This window comes from Acanthaster planci, linkage group LG02 (assembly GCF_054643075.1).
Source record: "Acanthaster planci isolate LZ-2023a linkage group LG02, COTS_SCS, whole genome shotgun sequence".
NCBI lineage: Eukaryota > Metazoa > Echinodermata > Asteroidea > Valvatida > Acanthasteridae > Acanthaster > Acanthaster planci.
Genome location: NC_141778.1, coordinates 7,071,273 through 7,094,818, shown reverse-complemented (window position 1 = coordinate 7,094,818; position 23,546 = coordinate 7,071,273). Strand labels below are relative to the sequence as shown.

The 23,546-nt window shown below is 40.5% G+C and overlaps 1 protein-coding gene across 5 annotated transcripts in view; it reads right to left on the bottom strand.

Moving 5' to 3' along the window:
• Nucleotides 1-78: 78 nt before the first annotated feature.
• The window catches only part of trappc9 (trafficking protein particle complex 9), a 40,829-nt gene continuing 17,361 nt past the window's right edge, over nucleotides 79-23,546 (bottom strand). For 4 of the 5 annotated variants that reach the window (XM_087131168.1, XM_087131174.1, XM_087131177.1 and 1 more), the window contains 17 exons: nucleotides 21,496-21,696; nucleotides 20,779-20,848; nucleotides 18,627-18,720; nucleotides 17,975-18,151; nucleotides 17,161-17,315; nucleotides 16,485-16,570; nucleotides 15,918-16,044; nucleotides 15,082-15,295; nucleotides 13,823-13,902; nucleotides 12,353-12,496; nucleotides 11,580-11,725; nucleotides 10,822-10,964; nucleotides 9,731-9,841; nucleotides 7,679-7,900; nucleotides 6,820-7,013; nucleotides 5,271-5,395; nucleotides 79-4,280 (listed from right to left, as the gene is read on the bottom strand). In XM_087131168.1, coding sequence (XP_086987294.1) covers nucleotides 4,065-4,280; nucleotides 5,271-5,395; nucleotides 6,820-7,013; nucleotides 7,679-7,900; nucleotides 9,731-9,841; nucleotides 10,822-10,964; nucleotides 11,580-11,725; nucleotides 12,353-12,496; nucleotides 13,823-13,902; nucleotides 15,082-15,295; nucleotides 15,918-16,044; nucleotides 16,485-16,570; nucleotides 17,161-17,315; nucleotides 17,975-18,151; nucleotides 18,627-18,720; nucleotides 20,779-20,848; nucleotides 21,496-21,696 — 2,505 coding nt within the window. In that variant the 3' untranslated portion in view covers nucleotides 79-4,064. The remainder of the gene's footprint in view (nucleotides 4,281-5,270; nucleotides 5,396-6,819; nucleotides 7,014-7,678; nucleotides 7,901-9,730; nucleotides 9,842-10,821; nucleotides 10,965-11,579; nucleotides 11,726-12,352; nucleotides 12,497-13,822; nucleotides 13,903-15,081; nucleotides 15,296-15,917; nucleotides 16,045-16,484; nucleotides 16,571-17,160; nucleotides 17,316-17,974; nucleotides 18,152-18,626; nucleotides 18,721-20,778; nucleotides 20,849-21,495; nucleotides 21,697-23,546) is intronic. The other variant, XM_087131170.1, reaches the window with a different exon arrangement.

Here is a 23,546-nt window from a genome sequence, read left to right as displayed (position 1 = left end):
TATCCCCCATCCCATTTATTTCTGAAGAGCAGACACAAGACAAGAATAGAGATCCAAATGCACTTTCAGAAATGAAAGTCTGATTCCAGGAACGTGTTTATTCGTTCACTTTGTGTGGCTATGTAAAAGTATGTTTAACAGGATTTTTTTGTGATTTTCAAAGCATGGTATTTAAAAACTCTATAAAAGAATTTTCCAATTGAGGAAATAAAACATTTAAGTTCTTACATTTCTTCAAGCAGCAACATTAACACTGATATGTCAATTGTCTGGTTTCATCACACAACTCTCCTTTTGTTTTTTGGACTTGTGTGCGTAAAGTAAGTGCCCTCTGCGACAGTTTGGTAGACGCAACCAAAGATTAAAAACAAAATAGCAAAAACAAAACATCAAATCCCAAAGCAAAAGACAAGCACAGAGAAAACTAGATGAAGACTGCTAGAGTACAAACATTGACGAACAATTCAAATCTTGCCCACATTTTGAGCATACTGCAGTTTTTAAGAAGCCAGAAATTGGACTTTTTTGAGTTTGCACATTTGTGACCATGATATTCAGAGTTTGCAGGTGGCATTCCTGCCTGACAGTAATGGCAACAGATCAAGACAACAGTTAAAGGAGAGAATTTACACAATTTTGTGGGTACTTGTACATGTACTTGAGTACTTTTCTGGAACTCGAACTGATTCTTTTCCAAATGTACTCATACTCATGATGATGTACTGATACTTGTACTCACAGTGAGATACTCCATTAGTACACATGTGGAAGTACCTGTACTTGTAGTTACACTCGTGTACACGCACCGCCGTACCGGTACTGGAATTTGTATCCTTATGGAGACAATGCTTTGTTGTGTGCTAAAACACTTCGATGTGAAACACCATTTTTCACAATGCTCCTGAATGAGCCAGAGTTACTTACCTGGGTTGAAATTTCAACTGCATGTCCCTTGTATAAAATGCTTCAATTTATCCTTTTTGAGTAATTTCCAAACTAATTTTAAGAAATAATAATAAAATACAATAATAACGATACAAGTGCTTAAATAGTGCAATTCAATAACTGATCATTGCACTTTATGGAAAAACAGAAAAATGAAAAAACGTAAACAAAATCCTCGTGGAGACCTTTATACCTTTAGAATTTCCCTGCGGAGACCTTTTCAACCTATTGTCCTGGGTCTCCACAAGGCACTGTATTTCAGCACTTGTTAAAATGTACCGGACTACAACACTATATCAACATCAGGTGCTGTTAAGGCCCACTGAGCTGAATGAGGGACCTCAGATGGTCCTTGGGAATTTTTTTTACGGGAACGATGGGTAGGGGAAGTAATAATGTTGCCTTCTTATTCGCACAAAAAATGAGAAAATCCGTACATTTTACAAATAACTATTATATCTTCTGTCATTCCAACTGAGCTTGGTCTCCGGCCCAAATTTGACCCTCAATTTTAACAATTTTTAATGGTCCTGGACTCACAGACTCACCTTCGGAAATAACAAGTTATCACATGAGACGTCAGATGGTTATGACATTCAAAGACAAGAATCCAGACTCAAGTCTACATTCAACCTAGGCCACGCTAGAATTGGGCCTGACTTGAAACTTTGACTAGAGTGGACAAGTTGGGTTGAAAAAAAGTTTTCGCCTCAGTTTCAGACCTGAGCTCAACTATACCTACAGCACAAAGAATCAATTTGATGTGGTTGTCGTCAATGCTCAGCACATCATTTTATCATGTTGGTTAATATGCGGCTAAACTTTCCACTGAAGTAAATTTGTCATAAATGATTTCCACAGTTTCAGTAAAAAGTAAAGTATTTCAGCATTTCATCAGCAATATCCAAGCAAGTAAACAGCATGAAAAATATAACAAGCACGATGCATAAAATGCTGACTCTTTTTTTTTAAAGTAAAATACACTGTCAGTGTCGGGTTTATATGCCCAATGCACTTAGACCAACAGTTTAAACACAGGCCTGAAAACTTAACGGATCAGTGGAAAATGTACGTAGAAAGGTGGTTGAGAGTGCAGAATGCATGTAACCAGGATTTTTGGAGGGGAGTAGCTCCTCTACATTGGTTGGTTAGGAAACCAAGGTTACATAGAAAAAAATTCCAAATGGGAACTTGATGTACAGAAAAGCAATATCTGAATGACGAAAATGAAAGTATGATTGAAATTACTGGTAGCCACTTTTGGGGTGGAGTTAGTTTACTAACAAGGGGTGCTTGTTTTTGTTTTGTTTTCTTTCTTTTAGGCAACTTTTTTACTATTATGACATCAATCTTAGCTATCCGAGAGGGTTTAAGTCAACTCTGTAACTGCAAATAGCTTAGCATGGAAGAAAATACAGACAAAAATTAAAGGAACTCGGGGAATAAACTACTGAATGCGAAAAAAAATTGAGGTGTGTTAACACAGAAGATGAACTCTGTAGGATTTTTCTTCAGCATCAACAATTGTTTTGCCTGTGAACGATATGAGTTAAAAGAAAAAGTATGAGACGAGAGGTGGTTAAGGCCAACAATGGACAAATATACAATCAATTTTGAGTATTGTTTCATGCAATACCAGGCATTCCTCATGCAAATTATACAATTCAAGCTTCATCCAAAATATACCCAGCAAGAAATGAGACCGAGGGGTACCCCCAACATATCCAATCCCTATACACATTCCAGACTATTGTTACTTAACACATCCCCCAAGATGTCTGAAAGGAATTCCCCAGATTCCTGCCAGACAATGACCAACACAAAGCAGGGGGGGTTCTCTCCGTCTCATACCTTGCTGCATATATATAATCCAAAAGAAACAAAAAAGAGTCTGGTTGCTGGATAATATCCTGATGCATACGAAAATACAAGGAAGAAGTCCAGACACCACTTTTTGATAATCCATCAGGTAAGTGGCACTGGAGCATTAATGGTGAAGCCATAATGTGCAGGCAGACTGTGTCCAGGAACCATACTTATTCTCCAGATTGGACAAGGTAACAATAGCCCTGAAACATGAATAGGTAGGACGGTCAGGACATGCAGCTGGGGACAAGACACCATATTTATTGTTACATAATTACTTCCTGGCTAATCTAGGCAACTTAAACATGGACGATACAATCACTACACATGGGCATCGTGGAAAAACGCTCTTGAAGTATACCACACACACATAGGAAATTCAACACAAAGAACAATCATGTTTGCATATTTGACAGTGCTCCAAATGTACCACAAATAAAATGCAAAGGATTTTGGGGGCATTTTGATGTCTTAGTGCCTTACATAAAAAACAAAAGTCAAGTTGGAGAGGGTTTTATTTCAAATAAGTTTCTTTTCAAGACCCAAGTGGTGGGTACAAGAATGTGTGTAACAGGACACAATGGTTATTTGCAACATTTACCATTTTGGACCCAAACCAAGCAAATTAGACACCGGTCCCTGGACCTACTTTTGCATAATGAAAATCAATAGCAGACTTCAACATTTTTCACCTACAATTGGTTGGCACTGACCTTTGACCCTTTCTGAGTACATGTAGTTGGTATTAACCTTTGACCCTCAATATCTGATTACTTTGGTAGTTTTCTTCACCAAACATGTCACATTGAAACTTCTGAGACAAGGCCGGGTTATTCTGCCATGGAGACACGAATTGCTTCCATAAATGACGCTAAAAAACTTTAAGCGAAAACTGTTTAAAGATTGTGGCAATTACTGAAGTTCATTACAAGTTCACTCCATAAATATAAATATGACGTAATTTATATCCTTTGTAATACTTTGTACACATTCCATGATAAAATCATCAAATACAGTTACTTTTGTGAAAGTTTCAAAAATGTCCAAATTGGTAGACGCTGACTTTATTATTTTTTAAATGTTTTTACATGTAAATTACATTGACACGTTTAAAACTGGTTTTTTTTTTTACAATAATTGAGTCTTGAATGCCTATTGTGGTATTATTTATAAGGGCATATTGAGAAAGGAAAATACCACTCATAATATACTGAGACCTTTTCCCCTCTTGACATTTTGTTTTAAAGTCTCATCTATGTTATCATCACTTCCAGAGCAGGACGGTATTTCCATGACTGGCCCTCCCTCTTAGTGAAAATGGTATCTTCCTCAATGATGATGGGAGCCACAACAGGGGCCTGGTCCAGCTGGGAAGGTTCCATTTCCGTGCAGGTGATGTTGAACTTGTAGAGGCCAGGAAAGAGGAAGATGAAGGATGAGGTGTGTGTCAGGGACTGTTCAGCCTCTAACTGTTAACAGGGGTGAGATTGGAGGAGGAATCTGAATCCTTTATTTGAGGCAGTTCATATGTGTTTGGTGGCCTTACAGGTTGATTTGTTGTTTTTTATTTCCATTTTGCAACAATTTGAAAATTACATTGCTAAATTACATTAGTAATGTTCTTTAAATTATAACTTGTTTCATTTCAAGAAGTAGGTGCAAAATGGGGGTGACATCAAGAGGAAGTAGAATCTTCCTGTAGTGGAGCACCCAGACTCTGTTAAGTGATGCAGTTAACCGGTACCGGACACGTATGCTTTATACGCATGGTCAGGGTCTCTGAAGTCGGACAAAGGGAACTGGGCCTTGTAACAAAAGACCGTACTCGGGAACAAAAGACCAGGCTGCTGGGCATTACCGACATTTTTCACTCTCAATAGTGGAGATAATCCAGCCTTGTTTTGAAACAGTATACTACGGTATTGGGCATTTAGTGCAAGCGGATTACCACTGGGAACAAAAGTGCTCCACCACCGCAGTGATGAGCCACACAGCACTGCTGCATGCTAATCTGGATCCTATTGAAAAGAGGTCAGCAGTGCACTGTGCCAGGTTCGTGAACAAAAGAAAGTTACATAACACCGCACAATCTGGGCTCTTTTTACAAGGATGCAGGCCTGGCTGAAATACTCAGGCGTCTATAGATTTTGTCTGTCAGTTTAGAGTAGAAACCAGACAGTTCTTAGAGTGGGTGTTAGTGTCCAGTATTAAAGTGAAGAATTTTGAAAAAAAAAAATGATAATTATCCCGCCCCAGCATCATCAAAATTAGTAATGTTTCACATTAAATAGACTTAAGCACAGTTGTCAATTGTGCAAAAAGAGCAAAGATACCATGTATATGTATTAAAAAAGAGAAGTAAATAATTAGTGTTCTGTGTCTTTTAGACATGTGCATGTATAACAGTTGGTGATTAAAGTTGAATGAATGCCGACCCTGAAAATGAGCATGGGATCTACCTTGTCACTGTTAATACTGCAGCTTCCAGAGCAAACCACTTTGTCCTGGGGGTTGACCTCCCTGGTTCCATTCTGGTGATCTATGTACGGCTCCACCAACAACTGTAACCTGCCTGTTGCCTCATCTTTCAAAGGGGAAAAAAGGAATGCTTGGTTTCTTTTTTGGTTCTTATCGAAGGAATCATTCTAATTCCATTACATGCTCTGTGAATACAACTAACCACACAATTTTCAAACCATAAACAGAAAACATGCAGCAGAACGTAAGACCAGTCAATGGTATTTACTAGTTATTCAAGTATTTTCTTACTTGGCAGTTTAAACTGAATCACTGTTTAGATGCATCCTTTGAAAATATTTGTCAAAGTTGAAAGTAGCATACAAAGAGGTTTTGGTTGCACATACATGCCTTGAAGACTCGAATGCACAAATCTAATTCTACATGAAAGTAATGCCTCCATATTCCTCCAGATTCACAATACAAAGAAAGGCTTCTGAATAGGCTGAAGTCCACAGCACGTTAACAAAAAACCTGATCTTCACAATTCCTTGACGCCAACATGTTCCGGATATTTCTTACAACCATGACTACACCTTATCCACACTCTTGGCTACCATGATTACAATTTCTCAATATTGCTGGTTACTATGGCAACAGCTGCATTGGTGATCACAATGACAACCCATCCATTTTACATACCACTTCATTTTACTTCATATTGTTTATTCGTTTATTTTCTGAAGAGCTGATTCTATCTCAAACATTACAATATGCTGTAAAACATTAGATTTTCATTGGCAATAATAAAAACGTCCACAAGATAACAAAAAAGATTGATACAATATGGCAACTCACCAATATTAACAATGTAATAAAAGGAGAAGCAAAAAGGATGAATTGTCGATCATCAAACTGATCCAAAATAAGGGAATAAACATGTGCTTCACCAGTATTAAATGTGTGTTTAAGACTGGCTCAGGAAAATGGATGCAACTACCCAGAGTTTGTTCTCCTGAGCAAGGTCTTAAACATTAGTTTAAAACTGGCCAAGCACACATTTATTCCCATTCATAAATACCTTTTTATTCAGAGGGTAAAAACAAATCACCGATTTCCAACGATTTTGTTCTAAAACTTCACTTTCATTTTCCGGAACCCCCCTGTCCATTTTATGGTATATTCCTTTTGAAAGTTGTCTAAAAGAATCCCCTTCAATAAACTTAGTGCAGGCGTGGCGCGTTGCGTGCACACAGACTCCAGACCCAATTCAATTGTATAAATGTGCCAGCGCATGATTTACGCAGCAGGCATTATCACTTCTAAGCACTCATTATCTAATGTTAATACACGGTCACCTTTTGACCAACAGGACTAGAAAAACTGTCCCAGGTATTTACGAATACAGCTTAGTTGCATGCTTACATTCTTCTTTAATATGAGACACTTCCAACGGTGTGGTAAGGAATTTTACACAACAGGTGTCAGTGATGGCAAAGGCTGCATCACTCAATCTATTATACGACAGAAGTTACCGCGATTGCAACCTACCCATGTTATTGGTGATGGTGACCTCCACGCTCAGCGGTTGTCCTGCAGGGAAGCTAGCCTGGCTGTCAGTGTTGACTAGCCTGTCCTCCAGACAGACCTGCCAGTGGATGGGACAGGTGCGCACGTGATCCAGCATGGACGGAGAGAGTTCCAGGTGGTCCAGCGTGGCCAGACCGGACTTCTTCAAGGCGGGGTGGACGAGTTGGTCAAGGAAAGAGACAGAAATCATGGAGGATTTGTTGCTGGCATATTAAACTGATGTCTACTGATGACAGGGGTCCATGACACAGATTTTCTCAGGGAAGATATGTGCATCTTTCTCCTTTTAAATGCACAAAACTATGACACTTTCGATGAGTCTTACTGACAAGTGGTCTATATTAATCATTTAAAACCTAAAATGGCTTTCCACTCAAGTTAAAAAATACATGTGGCATGCGCACAAGTATGGCGCCACCTCAATCAATTGGATTTTTATATGCATCTCATTAAACTGATTTCTGCACAATTTCACACAGCCCCACATTTAATTTCTGACATTTTGAAGGCTGACTGATTAACTTGGTAATTATCGGTGATTGATGGACACTCTGACCTATTCAACTTTTGTGTTTAGATTTTGTCTTAAAATTTTCAGCCATTTTTAAGTTTCTATTTTAAAATGATATTGACTTCATCTTGTAAAATAAGATTACCCATATTTAATTTTGCACTTTTATGTGTTTTGTATACATGCATTATTGTACTCTTGTTTACTGGGACCATTGGGAGATCAGTGATTTTCAGCACTGAATAGGATACTCAGTTCAAAGAAGACAAGAAAAACCTAACTGAAACAAGGATTTTGTTTAAGGATATGCATGTCCATCTGATGTCTACCATAGTGGCCAACTGTTGGGCATACAGGCTGCCTAAGCCGGCTTGCGTGTCAGTGCCTGGCAGCTCACTGCTCTGTGATTGGACGTCGGCAATCTGGGGCACGCTGCCGCCACCGCTTGGCCGGATGTCACACTCGGTGAAGCCGTTGAGGGTCGGCTTCCTCGGCTGGGCCACGACAAAGCGCTTCAGCTTCACAGCTAACCTGGACCCATTCAAGAAGCAAAAGAAGAAAAGCACCACACCTGTCATTAGATCCTGAATCCATTGGTGACTGTTCCCGGAACCTTCTTCGAATTGTCCAAAATTCACCATAGCACAAGACAATAGTGGCCCATTCTTTCTTTGAAGCTTAATCCAAACAATAGAGGCAAGTATTTCACACTTACTTAAGAAATATTCGGAAGGCTGCCCAAGGATATCAGTAGTACCCCAGCCTCGATAACTGACACAAGCTGTTCATATGAAACTGTAGCAGTGACATTCCTTTGTTGTTCATTTACTGTTAACCACTTCCTGCCAGGCGACCCGTTTTTGGGTACATAGGCTTTATATGCAGAGCCGGGGAGCCCGGAACTGGGACAAAAGAGTTGGGCCTTATAACAAAAGACTGTGCTCAGCACAAAAGACTGAGCTGCTGGGCATTACCGACATTTGTTCGCTCTCAATAGTGGAGATAATCCAGCCTTGTTTTGAAACAGTATACCATGGTTTGTGGCATTTAGAGCAAGCGGATTACCACCGGGGACAAAAGCTCTCCACCACCTCAGCGATGAGCTACACAGCACCGCTGCACGCTAATCTGGCCCCTATTGAAAAGAGGTCAGCAGTGCATGGTGCCGGTTTTGGGAACAAAAGAATCTTACGTAACACCCCACAATCTGGGCTCTTTTTCCAAGGCTGCAGGCCTGGCTGAAATATTCAGGAGTCAATGAATTTTACCTGTCAGCTTCAGAGTAGTGCCCAAAATGATGAATTTTTGAAGAATTTTGAAAACAGAGAATCTTGAAGAGGACCCGGCATCTTGTCTTGCTCAAGAAAAATCCACCCGGCAGCAAGTGGTTAATAGTGAGTCCTTTCGATAGTATTTACAATGACTTCGGAAAAATACTTGCGGAACACCTGTCAAGTGGGTGACTACAACGCAACTAAGATCAATAAAAGCCAGACGCTATTCATATGAAGTGTTCCCTTGTTCTTGCTCACTCACTGTCAGTAATGACAGTGCCTGAGACACTATGTCCAATGACAAGTGAAAAATACAAGTGGAGTGCTTGTTAAGCACTCAGCTACAACACTGATTTGAAGTTCCATCCCACATACTAGCCACTAGATTATGACTTCTGAACCCACTTGCTGTGTTTAGTAAGAGCTGGAGGGGTTTGGCCACGTTCGTTTTCAGTCTGTTCACCTTTATAACTGAACTTCTTGGGCCAGAATCAGGGCACACTCTTGCAAACATATGACATGTACTACCAAGTTTACACATATATGTATCCATATATGCAATCCAGCCCGAGGATTTCAACCCATGCACGCTGACTTGTAGCCATCCTACATTGCTCACAATACCCTACTCTGAGCTTCTGACAAGTTGTGGTGAACATCTCCATCAAGATTCAAACCGGTAAACTGCAGGTTACCAGTCATGACAGAACCAGTGGCGTAGCTAAGGGAGGGGGGCATGGACAGCAACTTCTTCCCCCCCCCCCAAAAAAATGAGACTTATTCAGACCTATTTAACATGGTTCTTGCAAAAGTACTTTGCCTGCCCTCTGAGAAGAGCCCTGCTCGGCTGCGCCACTGAACAAAATAACCCTCTTTCCTGGCTGACTTTGACATATACAGAGCCAGATCTTCATTGTGAAAAACCATCATTTTTTAACTTACTTTAGACAGAGCATCTAAAGAGACCAGAGTTTTCACCCGAGATCGCTTATATGTAGAGCCAAGCCTACCGGTAACTTCACATAGTTGAAGGCGTGGATTGGAACAGGGACCCAAGTTCAACATTCATATCTATTCAATTTCACACCTTTTATTCTGCTGACTGCCTAGTACCAATGAGGCCTGGTCTCCATATTGCACGTCAAGTTCCTGGCTGGTTGCGTTCAGCGTATCTAGCACCAGATGGAATTCTTTGGAACTGGAAGAGCACAGACAGAGAGTAAAATGTTAGGATGCGCTCCTTTAAGCAGGCAAACATACCTGAATAGTTTGAGTATTCCTGTTGGTTGAAAGCCCGTCATGTGGAGGGTTTTAAAGGATTCAAAAATGTTGCTGAAGGTCACTGTCTTCTCTGCTGAGTCATGCCATACACACCACAAATGTCAATGTACCCAAGGCACATACCACAGAGAGAAGTTTAGTGAGTGTTCCACAGAACACTACAATAAACTGGTTGGCTGATGCTGTTGGAAATTTGTCAACTTGACTAGTTTGACTCCTTAAACTCTGTGACAAGAGCTATCTTAGGAATACAGAGTGCTGGATAGGTACAAATGTCATATCTAAAAACCAGGTGGTGACTTAATACGTCACTTCAAAGTCTGGTCACTTATGGCATCCTTGTGCCTTTGGCTTGGACCATTTTCAGTAACCTGACCCTGCTGGTTATGTGACACTCGATCAAAACTGTTCCAGCACACTCGTCTCCACGTCACAGAATGTGCCATACTGTTTTCTTAGTTTTGTTTCTTTTGTCTTCTGGTGGTAGGATGGCCTGGTAGAGGCGCTGGACACCTGTTCCATCTTGCCACACACTGACTCAATTACTTCGGCGAGGATTGGTCTCTGTCTTTCATTGTACTGTCTTGTATTTTGGAATTTTATGGATTTTAATATTTACATGTATAACAGATGCGTATTTTTAAACTGATTTTATATATTGCTGGCCAGTGGAGAGCCACTAAATAAAATAAAAATACATAAAATATCAATACTTTCCTCTCTCTTTTCACAAATAACTGCGCTGCCTTCTGTGCCGTAGGGCCAAACACCTAGGCACAGTGCTAAACACTTAGACACAAACAGTGACACAGCCCCCTGGGGTAGCCTCTTCTGACAGACATACAGCCACATACAGCAACACACTGGGAGACAGACCCACAGGGGCATACAACTTACTCCGTAGCAGGGATGGCACTCCACTGGGTGAAGACCACCGACGGCTTGATGTCCACCCTAAGTAGCACGCTGGCCTCCCGGTGGAAATCTTCTTCCATACCCGGCCCACCAGTATAGGAAATCTTCAATGTCGACTCAACAGTCTGTAAATCCAGACCAAATTTTTTTCCCTTTAATGGCAGAATTTAATCTCAAAAAAATAAAATGGTACCGGATTTGTCCACTTCAGTTCAGTATTACCTGACCAGTATTGCGGTCAAATGCTTTTCTTAGTCCAACAAGTATTTCAAAATATCAGGGAGAACAGGAGGAAGCAAGCTGGGAAAACTGGACAATGTTTGTAAGTAGGAGAGATTTGACTCTGAGTGTTTGGACAAAGAAGGTATGTCTGAAATGTCAAAGCGAAAATGTATCCAATTGAGTCTTGTGGAAAAATAGGACTCAGAAAGCTGGATGGGAAAGCAGCCTGCTCCAGTCAATTTTTTGTTCATCTTTATCATTAAACTGGTTCAAATCTTACTCCATTCATTTCCTTTGGTCATATTTATTGTTATACAACTAGTATAACAACTAGTTAGCTTTCTTACATTGCTAATTTGACCTGGTGAAAACTTCAAGCAAAACAAAACGAAACAAAAAGTCTTTGCCACATTTTGAGGGATTTCTGTTGAAACAAACTACAGAAGTTCCCAAGTGCATATTTTAATATTCTAATACGAATACAGAGGTAAAATTGAACTCATGTTGCATACACTTACTCTCTGAAGGCTGTCTGGTTCCACCGACTCCCCGCTGTCTGGTTTGCATGTTTCCAAGAAGGTCGAGGACGCCGACCGCTTGGGTGTACTCTTTGGCGTGCTATACTCAAACGTTCTGCTGGGGGTAGGCGTCACCGGAATGTCTGCTGAAAAAGGAAAATAATGCGACATGACATAGAGAATTACTGCGGCATCAGGTTCATCCCACAGACCAAAATGGCACCCGACCCGCTTGGAACCTGACTTTCCCCATGCTGCAATTCTCAACGCCAGTTAGATTACTAACTTCCAAAGATTAATTCCAGCTTGGTCAGGACTTTACTTCATCCCTGCGGTGAGGTGACAGTGTCTAGTATCAGTTCTTGATTTTGATTCCAAATTAAGGAGACATTAAGAAGCAGTTACAGTTTCAGAGGTGTGAGGAAAACCCCAGAGGAATATTCTGGGTAAAACCCATAGAATCAGGTAGGGACTAATCCTAATGTTCAGGTGGGCTGAGCTGGGAACAGTACCCGGGCCAAAGAGGTGAAAGGCAAGGAAAGAACCCCTATGCCAACCTGACTCCCCAGACTAGTTGTTAGTAATCCCCCAACCGATGACTTCTTCACACGAAATTGTAAAATCTCTACAGAAATGTTGCAACCACAATGACTACATCCTTATGTGTGTATCTCTTCAAAACACAAGACCACAGAAGCAGGTTTATTAGAACTAAAAACGTCCTCAAAGAAAATTCACCAAAATGGGCCAATCTTTTGTCCAAACGTCCTCACCATTTGAGTTGTTTTTGTGTTTGGCAATGAAGCTCCCCGTAGCCTTGATGTACAGAGTGAACATCATCTGACCCCCTGGCTGCAAAGGTAGCTGCGTTCGGATGTTCTCCTCGCTCCAACTGAATACTTTATCAGCTAGCACACCTATGTACCGCACAAGGAAAAGAAAAAGAATAGTGGTGTGTCCAGAAAAAGTCAAGGCTATGGCTGGGAATAACACAGGCTCCTATAGAAGCCACTGAATAATGGCTACAGCCATTTCCCATAGACATTTGTTCCTTCTAGCCACAGCCAGTTGATTTGGACATGGCTTGTCATAATTAACCATAAACTTCCCATTGGCTCTGTTTACATCTTGGCCCCTTGAGATAAAAACTTCCATTCAAGGTAAGTACACTTCTGAAACATATCTTTGAGCAATAGCACTCTCTTAGTGCACACAATGGTGAAGGGGGGATTACAATATTGTCTGGCGCCATGCAAATTCAGTCAAAGAATGATTTTTAAACCATTTTGTGCCAGAGGATGTGTAAACATGATCTAACACTCGGCATATACAGGGACAACTGACAGGGTTAAACAGCCACATGTGCCCCCAGTCACTATCAGTGAGTGGGTATAGACAAATCTGGTGCTAAGGATAGATCTACATGCAGGAATGCAAAGAATGACGTCACTTCCTACAGATTGCCTCGTCCATCGACATTTTGGTGACCTGCATCGGCTGCGCCATATTTCGAAGATATCTGGATCAATGTGCACACGTGTAGAGAATATTTGCACACCGTGCACAAGCACACCTGTTTGTGTGCATGAGCAGTTGTTATTTTCCTACAAAGATGGTGCCCAATGAGAGAGATCTATTGGGAGCCATTACTGTGGGGCCATCCTGTTGGCACGCAGGCGGTACGCACGTGTTACATTCCTCTCCCACCAGTAAGGGGTCATGACTTGCCAAAGTGCACGCGCGAGCTCAAGTTAAGACAGGTGCTTGAGTGTGACGGCCCCTTCAGGAATGGCGTGTCCTCGGATTTGTTTGTAATGCCTCTGCTGTAGACATCAGCTAATGATACGGCAAATATTGCTCCACGGTAACCTTCAGAAGTGTTGCAAAATATGAGGTTGTGGTATAGTTCAAATGATCCCAGTAAAGTGAGTTTATGAGGTGTGTTGCTATACAGGGTCAGTCCATGCATAGGTTCCCTTGTCCCAGTCCCATACGTAATGCAGTGTTTGCTTTAATTACACAATCATCAGAAAGACTAGTGATGTGAAATTTGTTGAGGGTTTTACAACCTAAATGCCTGATAGTAGAACGGAAACCACTGCAATCCCTGAATGTTGCCAAGGGTGAAACTTCTTATGGGACATAGCAAGGACTTGACCTATATCAGAAAATGGTCTTTGAAAAATTGCGTTTTTTTTAAAGTCAGAATTTTTAGCCCAAAAAGCACTGCCTGCAAAATTTACCTGATTCGGAGTTTAATTTCAGTGACAGAAATTCAACTGGAACCTTCCCGCCATTGATTAACGTCACTCCGCACTCGCAACTAAAGAACACAACAATATAAAAAAATCTTCACAGAAAATTTGTTTGGATAATTGGAAAAAAGGGAACAATTTCAAAAAGAATAAAAACTCTTACACTTTCATGCTGACAAATCATCCTGCTCAAGAACAAAATACAACCAAGCATGAAAATTTGTTACGCACAAAAATGTATTTCCTAATTACAGCAGGGTAACCTATCGAAATGATATCAAATATATAGGCATACCAGGTCTAGTTCTGCTTAGTAAATCCACTATGATAAGCAACTTTTTCATATTATTTTTGATAACTTTGTTAAGTACGTTTATTCTGCACCAATTCCATGCAATTGGGGCCAGACATGGCTAAGCTTGAAGCAGTGATTTGGAGAAGTATCAATAAAGCAACATTTATGGAAACCTAAAGTCTCCTTTTGTGATTTGGTAACAGAGCAGGAATGCATCATCTTTAACAACCGACATCAGGAGTTGAGAATGGAGGCCAAAGAAAAATCCACTAAACATCCAGCAGCGTGATCAGAATAATGGCCAAAAAATTTAGCTAACAAGGCACAAACTCTCTCTCGCGCTTCTTGAAAGCTCTCTTAGTTCTTTTCCCCCTACAAAATAAAAAAGGGGCAACCCCTATGATCCACAATGGGGGGGTCCATGATCCTGGAATCTACACAAATCTTTTTTTGTATCATTCCTCAAAACTTCAATAACTGCATGCAAGTCATAAAATTCAACAACGGTAACAGAAGATGACCACATCAGGGCCTGTTTACACGAATGAGCAATAATCCAATGCAGTGAGGAAAAATGGTATGCAGCACATATGTATTCCACATTTAGACACAAGACGGATGCTGCTCAGTAGGCTGATTAAAGCCTCTCCACATTAACAACAGCACCCCACAGAAAGAATTGTACAAACAACAGGGATGCACTCAACCATGCCAGCCCGTCTGTCAGAGACTGCTGAATGGCCAGCGTGATGTATCAGGGTGAATTCTATGACAAATCCCCCAAGTCTGAAAACTAAAGCAGTTCATCCCCCGTACACCTTATGGCACAGTTTGGCCATTCTCGGACTTAACAATCTCGAGTGGAGTCAATGTCTTTGGAATATCCTTTAATGCTTGTGTAAATGGGTCCCTGGGAGTGAAGGTTAGAGAAGATGACCGCATGACGACTGACCTCTCCCCCTGGAACAGACTGACAGCTGCGCTGGTGTTGGTCTTGCTCTCGGCCGGGTCCAGGCTGAGCGTGCTGACCGCCTGGGGTAGGGAAGTCTTGACCCTCAGTAGGGGTAAGGCAGGCACCACCGCCACCTCATAGTAGCTCTGGGGCACAGTGGAGATGTGCTTGAAACGACAGTGGTTTTCCACCCCGAGGACGTTGGTGGTGTACCCTGCAGGGTGGACAAATATTTTGGAAATATGAGGATGTACATCCGAGGGGGGAGTTTGTCCTGGGCCGAACAGTCGAAAATTTGATGTTTTATTGAACATGCAAATATCTATTTTTCAAGTTGGTTATTCACAGGTGAAATGCAAAGAAATACTGCAGTATTTCTCTGAATTGTATCATTGGCTAAAGTTTTGCTGGATGATAAATCATTCCTTTGTGCTGGCAAAAGTGCTAAACGTGCCAAACTATTGAAATGATAACGTGTTACTTTGAGTATAAACAAAAACTGCCTGTCTGGAGGCAAAGTTGAGTGAAAATCCGCTGCTGGAACAAATATTCAAATACTTGATTGAATTTCAGGTTGACTATTCAAATATTCTCTTCTTTGATCGGACTCAGGCATGGTTCTGCTTATTCTTCAGGAGTTGTAGTTGAGTCAATTACTAGCCCAGCCACACCAAGTCAAGTTTGCTATGTCACAATACAGTTTGAGCAAGACATTTTGTAAATACCATTTTCAGTGACGTCTCTGTTACTGAACAGGTCATGTGACAAGTAATCTTCAGCATGCTTGCTTAGACCCTTTTTTTATAGCTTCAGTCACTAACTACCCTGCTTCTTACCTACTATGGTCAGGATCCCTGCCCCCTTGGGTGTCCCCATAATGGAGACGGTGTGAGGACCCGACTCTGCTGGCAAGGTCACTGTGGCTGGGATGGGGTCAAAGTTCAAACCTTCTGTCAGAAAGCCCTGTGACAAATAAAATTTGAGCTGAATTATACACAAGTGTATCTCAGACATTATTTCAAGGGCTTAAACAAGACCTTTTCCACTCTTAGCTTCATTTAACCAGTTAGCATATACTGGGTAAAGGTTTTGGAGCCAGCAATGCCTGTGTCCTATACATAAATATTGGTTACAGACACCTTGAGGATAATTGGTTTGGGGGAGTTTCTAATTTTCAGAAAGGTTCCAACAATTTAACGCCATTTTTTCCTCAAACAGCAATTCTGGTTGTAAGCCCTTGATTTGAAGAAACAGTTTCTCAGTAATGCATACCTGAGGGCAGAACTTCAATTGCCAATAACAACTGCATCCAGATGAGGTACATGTACATTGTGAGTACTGTGATCTCTGTGTACTGGATGGAATGTCTGGTTTGGAAAAATTTAAGTTACCACACAGCTTACCAAGTTACTGACTCGCAGCTCAAACGGTAAGGGGTTGTAGAAGTTGAGACACATCTCGCAGACATCTTCTGCCACCCACTTGAAATCTGATGGATAAAGACCAACAAGGCCATCTTTATTCCTTTTACTATGCTGGACCCACCATATGAGCAAGAACAGCTGACTGTGCTTTTTTTTATGTAGTCTGATTTTTTAATCTCTCATTTGCCACTGCAAGCAATTTTCAGAATCATGTAGTCCTTCATGAAGGGCATACTTGTACCCAGACCATTTATCTGGGCCCTTAGTGTAATATGCAAAAGTGGGATGAAGAGAAATCCACGAAACATCCAGTGGAGGGGTTGTGACGACAGAAACCTGAGACTTTTAGGGATTTGTAATGGCTAACAAATGGCTGAGGTTGAATGAAAGTTGCATTTGGTGTATGTTGTAAAGAGTGACTGTAGCAAAACCCGGTGCAGTCATTTCAAAATAAGTCAGTGGTCCTGGTTCTCTTGAAGGGACTTTAAGCATTTTCTGGTCATATAAACTTTTTGACAAAGATATCCTGTTCAAAATTATTGGCAAAAATGCATCATGTGGCTGTCATTAGTTTTATTCTGCTGTTAAGTTCATGATACTAAAACAATAATTTTTTTGATGGTGTTATCTTTTTTTGTGTATTTGCAAATCTTACCAACTCTGGGTTTTAATTTCTTATCTTTGCAGACTCTGTTCTGTATCGGGGAGTAGATGAACGGTCCTAGCGACTCGCTTGAAGGACTGGTACTGAGGCTAGACTTCTGCAATAATGGAGTTAGCTGTCTTGACAAGGGAACCAACCGAAAAGCCCTGGGGGGTATAACACAAAGATTTTCAATAAAAATCATTGAAAATTAATACCCTGTCAGCATCTTGTTTCTACCGAAAAAGTGATATCCATTACGTCAAATTTTTCAGGCATTTTGTCAGATGGAATATTTCTGATTCCTCCAGAATTTAACACTGTGTAGTGAAGTTCAGTAATGCCAAAACCTCCTAGCTGGTGGATTTGAAGAATCTAGAAAGGTGAGGATTAACTGATGTGGAGTTGGAATAATTCTTACACCTTTAGGACAATTCACGACATTTCCATGACAACAATTTTGCACAGCCATGACTTCGTCTATCAAGATGTAGATCAAAATTCTAAAACAAGTTCTGAGAAAGTGCTTAAAGAAAAAAGACAAATTACACAACAAATCAGACCAACAAACTTGAATGACTAACAATTAAAAATTTAGTCAAGCACAAAAATCGGATTTTGAGTACTTTAGTAATTTGCTATGAATATTCAAAGTTTAAAAAGAGAAACAGGTTGGTTATAACGAAATTCTATGTATTTTATACAACGTTTTCATTCTAAAAAATGCCAATGACTTTTCCAGACCTGAAAATTTAATATAAAATTTCATGACATTGAAAAGGATAGGAACCCCAATAAACATGTCTCTTTATTAATGTATACTCACTTCACCGTTGGAAACCTCGTGAAGGGCACAGCTGGAATAATGGTGCCATTTTCCCTGGCGATCGGATGCGGAACACCGGCGACCTTGTTGGTCAGAGTGCCTAGGTTGATGGCAATCTCTCTCTTCTCGGTGGTGCTCAGCTGGTCATGGAGAACATGCAGCATAAAGGACAAAATCCTGCCGATTTAAAGAATGAGGCAAATTTGGTGGCAGCAGTGGAATAAGTTAGTTCCACACTCAAATGCACTACACTTCAATTCTGACAAAAGAATTATTAAAATTGGACAATAAACATCAAGGCCATAATATAAGCCCACAATATATTGCATTTCAAAACAAAGTTAAAAGTAGTTTAACTTTCAGTATAAGTTCCAAAATATGGTGGCGGCAGTAGAATAAACTAGCTCTGCAACGTGTCAGTAAAACATGTTATCCGCAGCAAAATTTTAAAGGTCCTTAGCTAAAAGCTGGTGAAGTAAGGAAAAGCACTCTGAATGTGGATGCAAGCTGGTCTGGTCTGAGTGAGAACATTTATACATGTAACACAAAAACAAGCTGGGCTTGAACTTCCAAGATGCCCTATTCAGCCAGAAACCCAAGTGTTAAAACTCTGCCAGCTACAAATGCAGCTTTTTAAAATTAGCCATGTTACCTAACAGCCAGCCCGTATTCCCCCATGCGTCGTGCTGAAAAGACAAGCTCATGAAGGATTCTGGTCTGCAGCAGTGGCCAACCACAGGGTTGATCTAAACAAGAAATAAATAACATTACTTATTCTGATATCCAGATCTCTCTGGCTCTGAATCTGGATGTGGCATGTTCTTCATAAAATGGACCAAAATGCAACTCTGGAAGTCATTTTTCAAAACTTCTAAAAGAGTGACTTTGATCATGTAAAATACAAATTAGCATCTTTGGATTTATAAAAATGATTATTTGGGGATAATTAGGCATAATGTGTACATTTGGTTGGCTACCAGTGCAAATCAAATGGAGTTGAATTCATTTAAAGTTTTACGTCAAAGTGTTTGCATCAGAGGACTTGATTTCAAAACCTCTATCAACAACAAGGAGAATACAGTATATTTTTCAACTGATGTATTAGAGCACCTGAGAAATAACTTTAAAAAAAATATAAGCCATGAAAGAAGAGCAAAAATTGACGGAAAATGATGAGAAAAGTTTGGCTCTCTTCATTCTCAAACCGTTTATAATCACTCTCACCATAGCAGCATATCTGCCAGGTCTTGAACCTTTCAACCACTGAAAATTATCTTTAAGTTCGGCTGCATCAAAAATGTATAAAGAGTACAATATGTTCCTTGCAAACGTCATATTTAACAGAATTTTGATGATGTTCGAGAATTTTGACAAAAATTGCATAACATTCGAGAATGCCGAAAATGCTGTCACATGTAGTACTTAAAAATTCCATGCGCGATGTTCATTTTGCCATTTATTTTGGAGATATCCCTCCTAATAATTACATTAAAATTATTAACTCTGTGCATTGGGTTTTCTTTATGAATCGAATTTTATGTCTCAAACATCATTTTTTTCGAACGTCATTCAGTATGACTGATTTTCTTTTGAGAAACCTTGTTCCGAAGAGACAAATCCTGGAGCTTCGCCATTCCGTGGAGAGGCACATGAATATCGAATAAAAAAGAGGGCGCATTATCTGGGTTGATGTCAAAGGTCAAACAGGCTACGATGCAGCGAAACGTTCTCTAACAAAACCGGAAGATAGAGATGGAAGCTGCAAAATCGCCACGATCGGTATTTTGGACTGCGGTTTTCAGAAACACGCTTGAAGAAAATGTGATCCGTCCAGTCATAAAAGGATGATGGTTAGGGGGTGCTTTTTTGCACTCTTTTTTAACCACTACCAGCCGGGGACCCCGAAATCGGAGCCGTATGGTTTATATGCCTGGCCGGGGTCTCTGAACTCGGACAAAGGAAACAGGGCCCTGTAACAAAAGACTGTACTCTGAACAAAAGACCAGGCTGCTGGGCATTACCGGCATTTTTCACTCTCAAAAGTGGTGATAATCCAGCGTTGTTTTGAAACCGTATACCAGGGTTTGGGGCATTGAGAGCGAGCGGATTACCACCGGGGACAAAAGTGCTCCACCACAGCAGTGATGAGCCACACAGCACTGCCGCACACTAATCTGGCCCCTATTGAAAAGACAGTTGTATAACACCGCACAATCTGGGCTCTGTTGACAAGGCTGCAGGCCTGGATGAAATACTCGGGCATTTCAACAGGTTGTTCACGTCCATCCAAAATGCTGGCGTTTGAGACTTGAATTTATTAACTCCAATTAAGTTGAAAGATGGACACAGTCATCATTGTTCCAGATATCAGCCATGACTTCGCTCATTACATCAGACATTGGGAATTAATTCACTGCGTTCACTTCAGGAAAAATGAACCCCCAAAGTTGAACATTATCTAATGGTCCATATTTTGAGGAACCTGCCACATGGATTTGTTACCAAACAAATACCTGTATCTCAACACAGGATGATTCAACATGTCTGGAAGTCAGTAACTCCAAAATGTCACACTTTAATCAAGGATGCCATTAGTAATTTCACAAAGGGTCTCAAATTGGGCAAGGGTGATATTTTCCGATTGAATACTTTTTAGTTCTTAGAATATGTTTGTAAAAAAATTACACAAACTTAAAAGGTTCAAAAGGTCTGATTTCTGGCAAAAATTTGCAAGATCTTGCGGCGTACGACATTATCCAAAATTATCTGAAGGATGCAGCACAAAAGGCCATACGTCACCTTACCTGTGGGATACTCCCTGGGGTCAAGGGTCAACTTGTAGCCTTTTATTGCCTCCATTAATAACTGGTTGCACTATAATAAGACACCAAGAAATTAAACGCATGAAACATTTGATTAAATGTACACTGTACATTTGTAGTGAAGGTTTGGCATTGTGACAACCCCTTAAATATTGATGGCAAGTGAAGCAATGATATGTTTTGAGGCTGGGGTAACAAGTTTAAATTATGCATCTGTAATTCTTCTTTCACCCCAAAATATGACATTACAATTTTTGTCTTTCAACGTCTTAATTTTTTCAGTTCGCAGTGCAGCAGCACAGCATGGGATTATGTTGCAGGTTCATTGCACTTTGGACTAAATATTGTATGTCTGGCATAAAAGTTGCTCAGTGGATCAACAGAAGAAATGGACTACATTGTACAGAAATGGTTACATTATTTTGGGTATGGTTGAGTGGGTACCTGACCATGTGGAAAGTGGGTACCTGGTTGCAATAAACCTGTTAAAGGCACACTCCTGCAATAGATCAGCTGAAAAATTAAATACAAACAGCTCAGGTTTAGCTAAATCCCACATTTTTGGAACTATTTTTATACAGTGCCAAGTACAACCTTTTTTTTTTTGCCAAGCACTCAGGATTACTTCCCGAGTTTGTAAACATTTGCCATGTGGCTACAACGGTGACTGACGGCTGGCACCCTGTCCCCCCTGCATACCATGTTCCAGGCCGGATGTTGGTTCTGGGGAGTGACGCACTGCATAGCTGCCACCCGCTTGAAGAAGGCCGCCTTTCGGTGGAAACCGATCAGTGTGAAGAGGCGAGAGAGGGCGCTGTAACGCTCCACCTTCTCCTGGTCACTCAGGTTCACGTTGATGTAGATGACGTTCTGGAGAAAGTCCGCAGCCTCTAAAGTTTTCTAAAGGCAGACAGAAAAAAAGTGGACATGGGGAGTTACCAGTATCATCTACAATTCTGTGCCAAATCAGTCCCAACTGTGGTAAAAAATCTGCACCAGTAGACAGGTTGAGGGTAACAAGTCTCATCCAAATAGAGTGCCGAAGTCTGACGTCAGTGTGAACCAGAAAGTGCAGTGCAAACGAATGGAGTACGCGCGTGTCTTGGTTCACAAGCTGGTTCACGCATGCATGCCTTTTACACACTAATTGTGCGTATTGGCTCATTTAATTTTCCTTTTTTCCCACAGCACAGCATGCATTTTGAATTTGGTTGGTGACAGGCAATAATAGAACATCAAATTCCGTTCAAAAATTTCCCTCAAACTCATATGCCAGGGAGGTGTGATAACAAGTACAGACAACTGAAATAAATACCCTTAACTAAATTGATTATGAATCTAAAGAAAATATAATCAAAGGGACACAATGCATCCATCCATGAAAGTAATTGTATGACGATTCATGCAGCAAAACAACCATCACACCATCTTCATCTTAAAACCTTGTATTTGTTATAAACGTAAAAGTAAACTAAAGACTGTACATTTGCAATACACAGAATATCACCCTCCCCCCAAAAAAATCTTCAACGGTCTTTTCATATAACTTCTAACAATGTGATTCAACAACAATACTGATAAACTGAAATTGGTAACAAAAGGAAAATAAAATCAGATATGTACAGGGACATCCCAGAACTGGAAATCTGTTTGCAGTCACGCAAAAGGAAAAAAAATGTCATCACAGATATATAGGCAATTCACAACACCATGTGCCACTGGGACATTGATACAGATAGGCCATTTTTCGAAAATGGTCAACAAATTTTTCATGCCAGCAGTAGGGGGGACCTTAAATTGTTCCATTTTTTTGTTTGGGTAAAAGATTCATCGATTGTTTTAAATACTATTTTCAATTATGAAGATACTTTCTTTCCCCATACAAACTCAAAAAGGGGAAAAACCTCATAAATATCCACAGAATCACACATAAATACCATGTTTTTTCAGCTGTGAACTAAAAATGGCCTATTCGTAGCTAGCTCTTGCTAGTACATTGTATTGCGAATTACCTGTATTGCTAGTTATCGAAATGCTGTGGTGGGAAAACTAGATGCTTTGGTGAAGTTTCCTCAAGCAGTAACCCAAAATCTAAAGTAAACATTGTGCTATTTATGTGTTGCATTTCAACAAAAATGACCTTTAAACAAAAGACCCTATCACTTTCTTCCTATACAAAGGCCTCAATTTTTATGAACAGTTTCATGTAACATTAACTACAGTTGCTGCCAACACAATGACCAAAAACCACAACGCATTTCAGTTCTTAGTGTTGCTCTATCAATCCAAAAATTCTCTTTAAGTCTCCAACCTTTGACACTACCAAGTGATGTCCCCAAAAAAGTTCCCATTCCCGAACAGAGACTGTCCCCAAATAGTGCCCATCCCCCATGCAGCAAACGTATATCAGTGACAAGGGATTTGCTGCGTTTCAACCAACCATCATACAGCACAGTACACAATCCCACATGCTTACATAATCATGCTCATTATCATCACACAGCTTGCTACGGGAAGTGTCTCACAAACACCCAACCCGTGATGTAATCCATTGGGAACTCTTATTGAGGAAGTGCTAGATGTGAATATGTGTACTCCCATGAAGATCGGTACAAAAATATCCAGTGTACTCTTGTGATTTTGTTGAAGCACAGACACTCTTGCACATAGGTAATTCTAGCTTCGCTTGTTCCTGGGTTGTGAGAACGAAATGCAAGTTGCCGGTTAGTTACTTTGGGGACTAAAACATG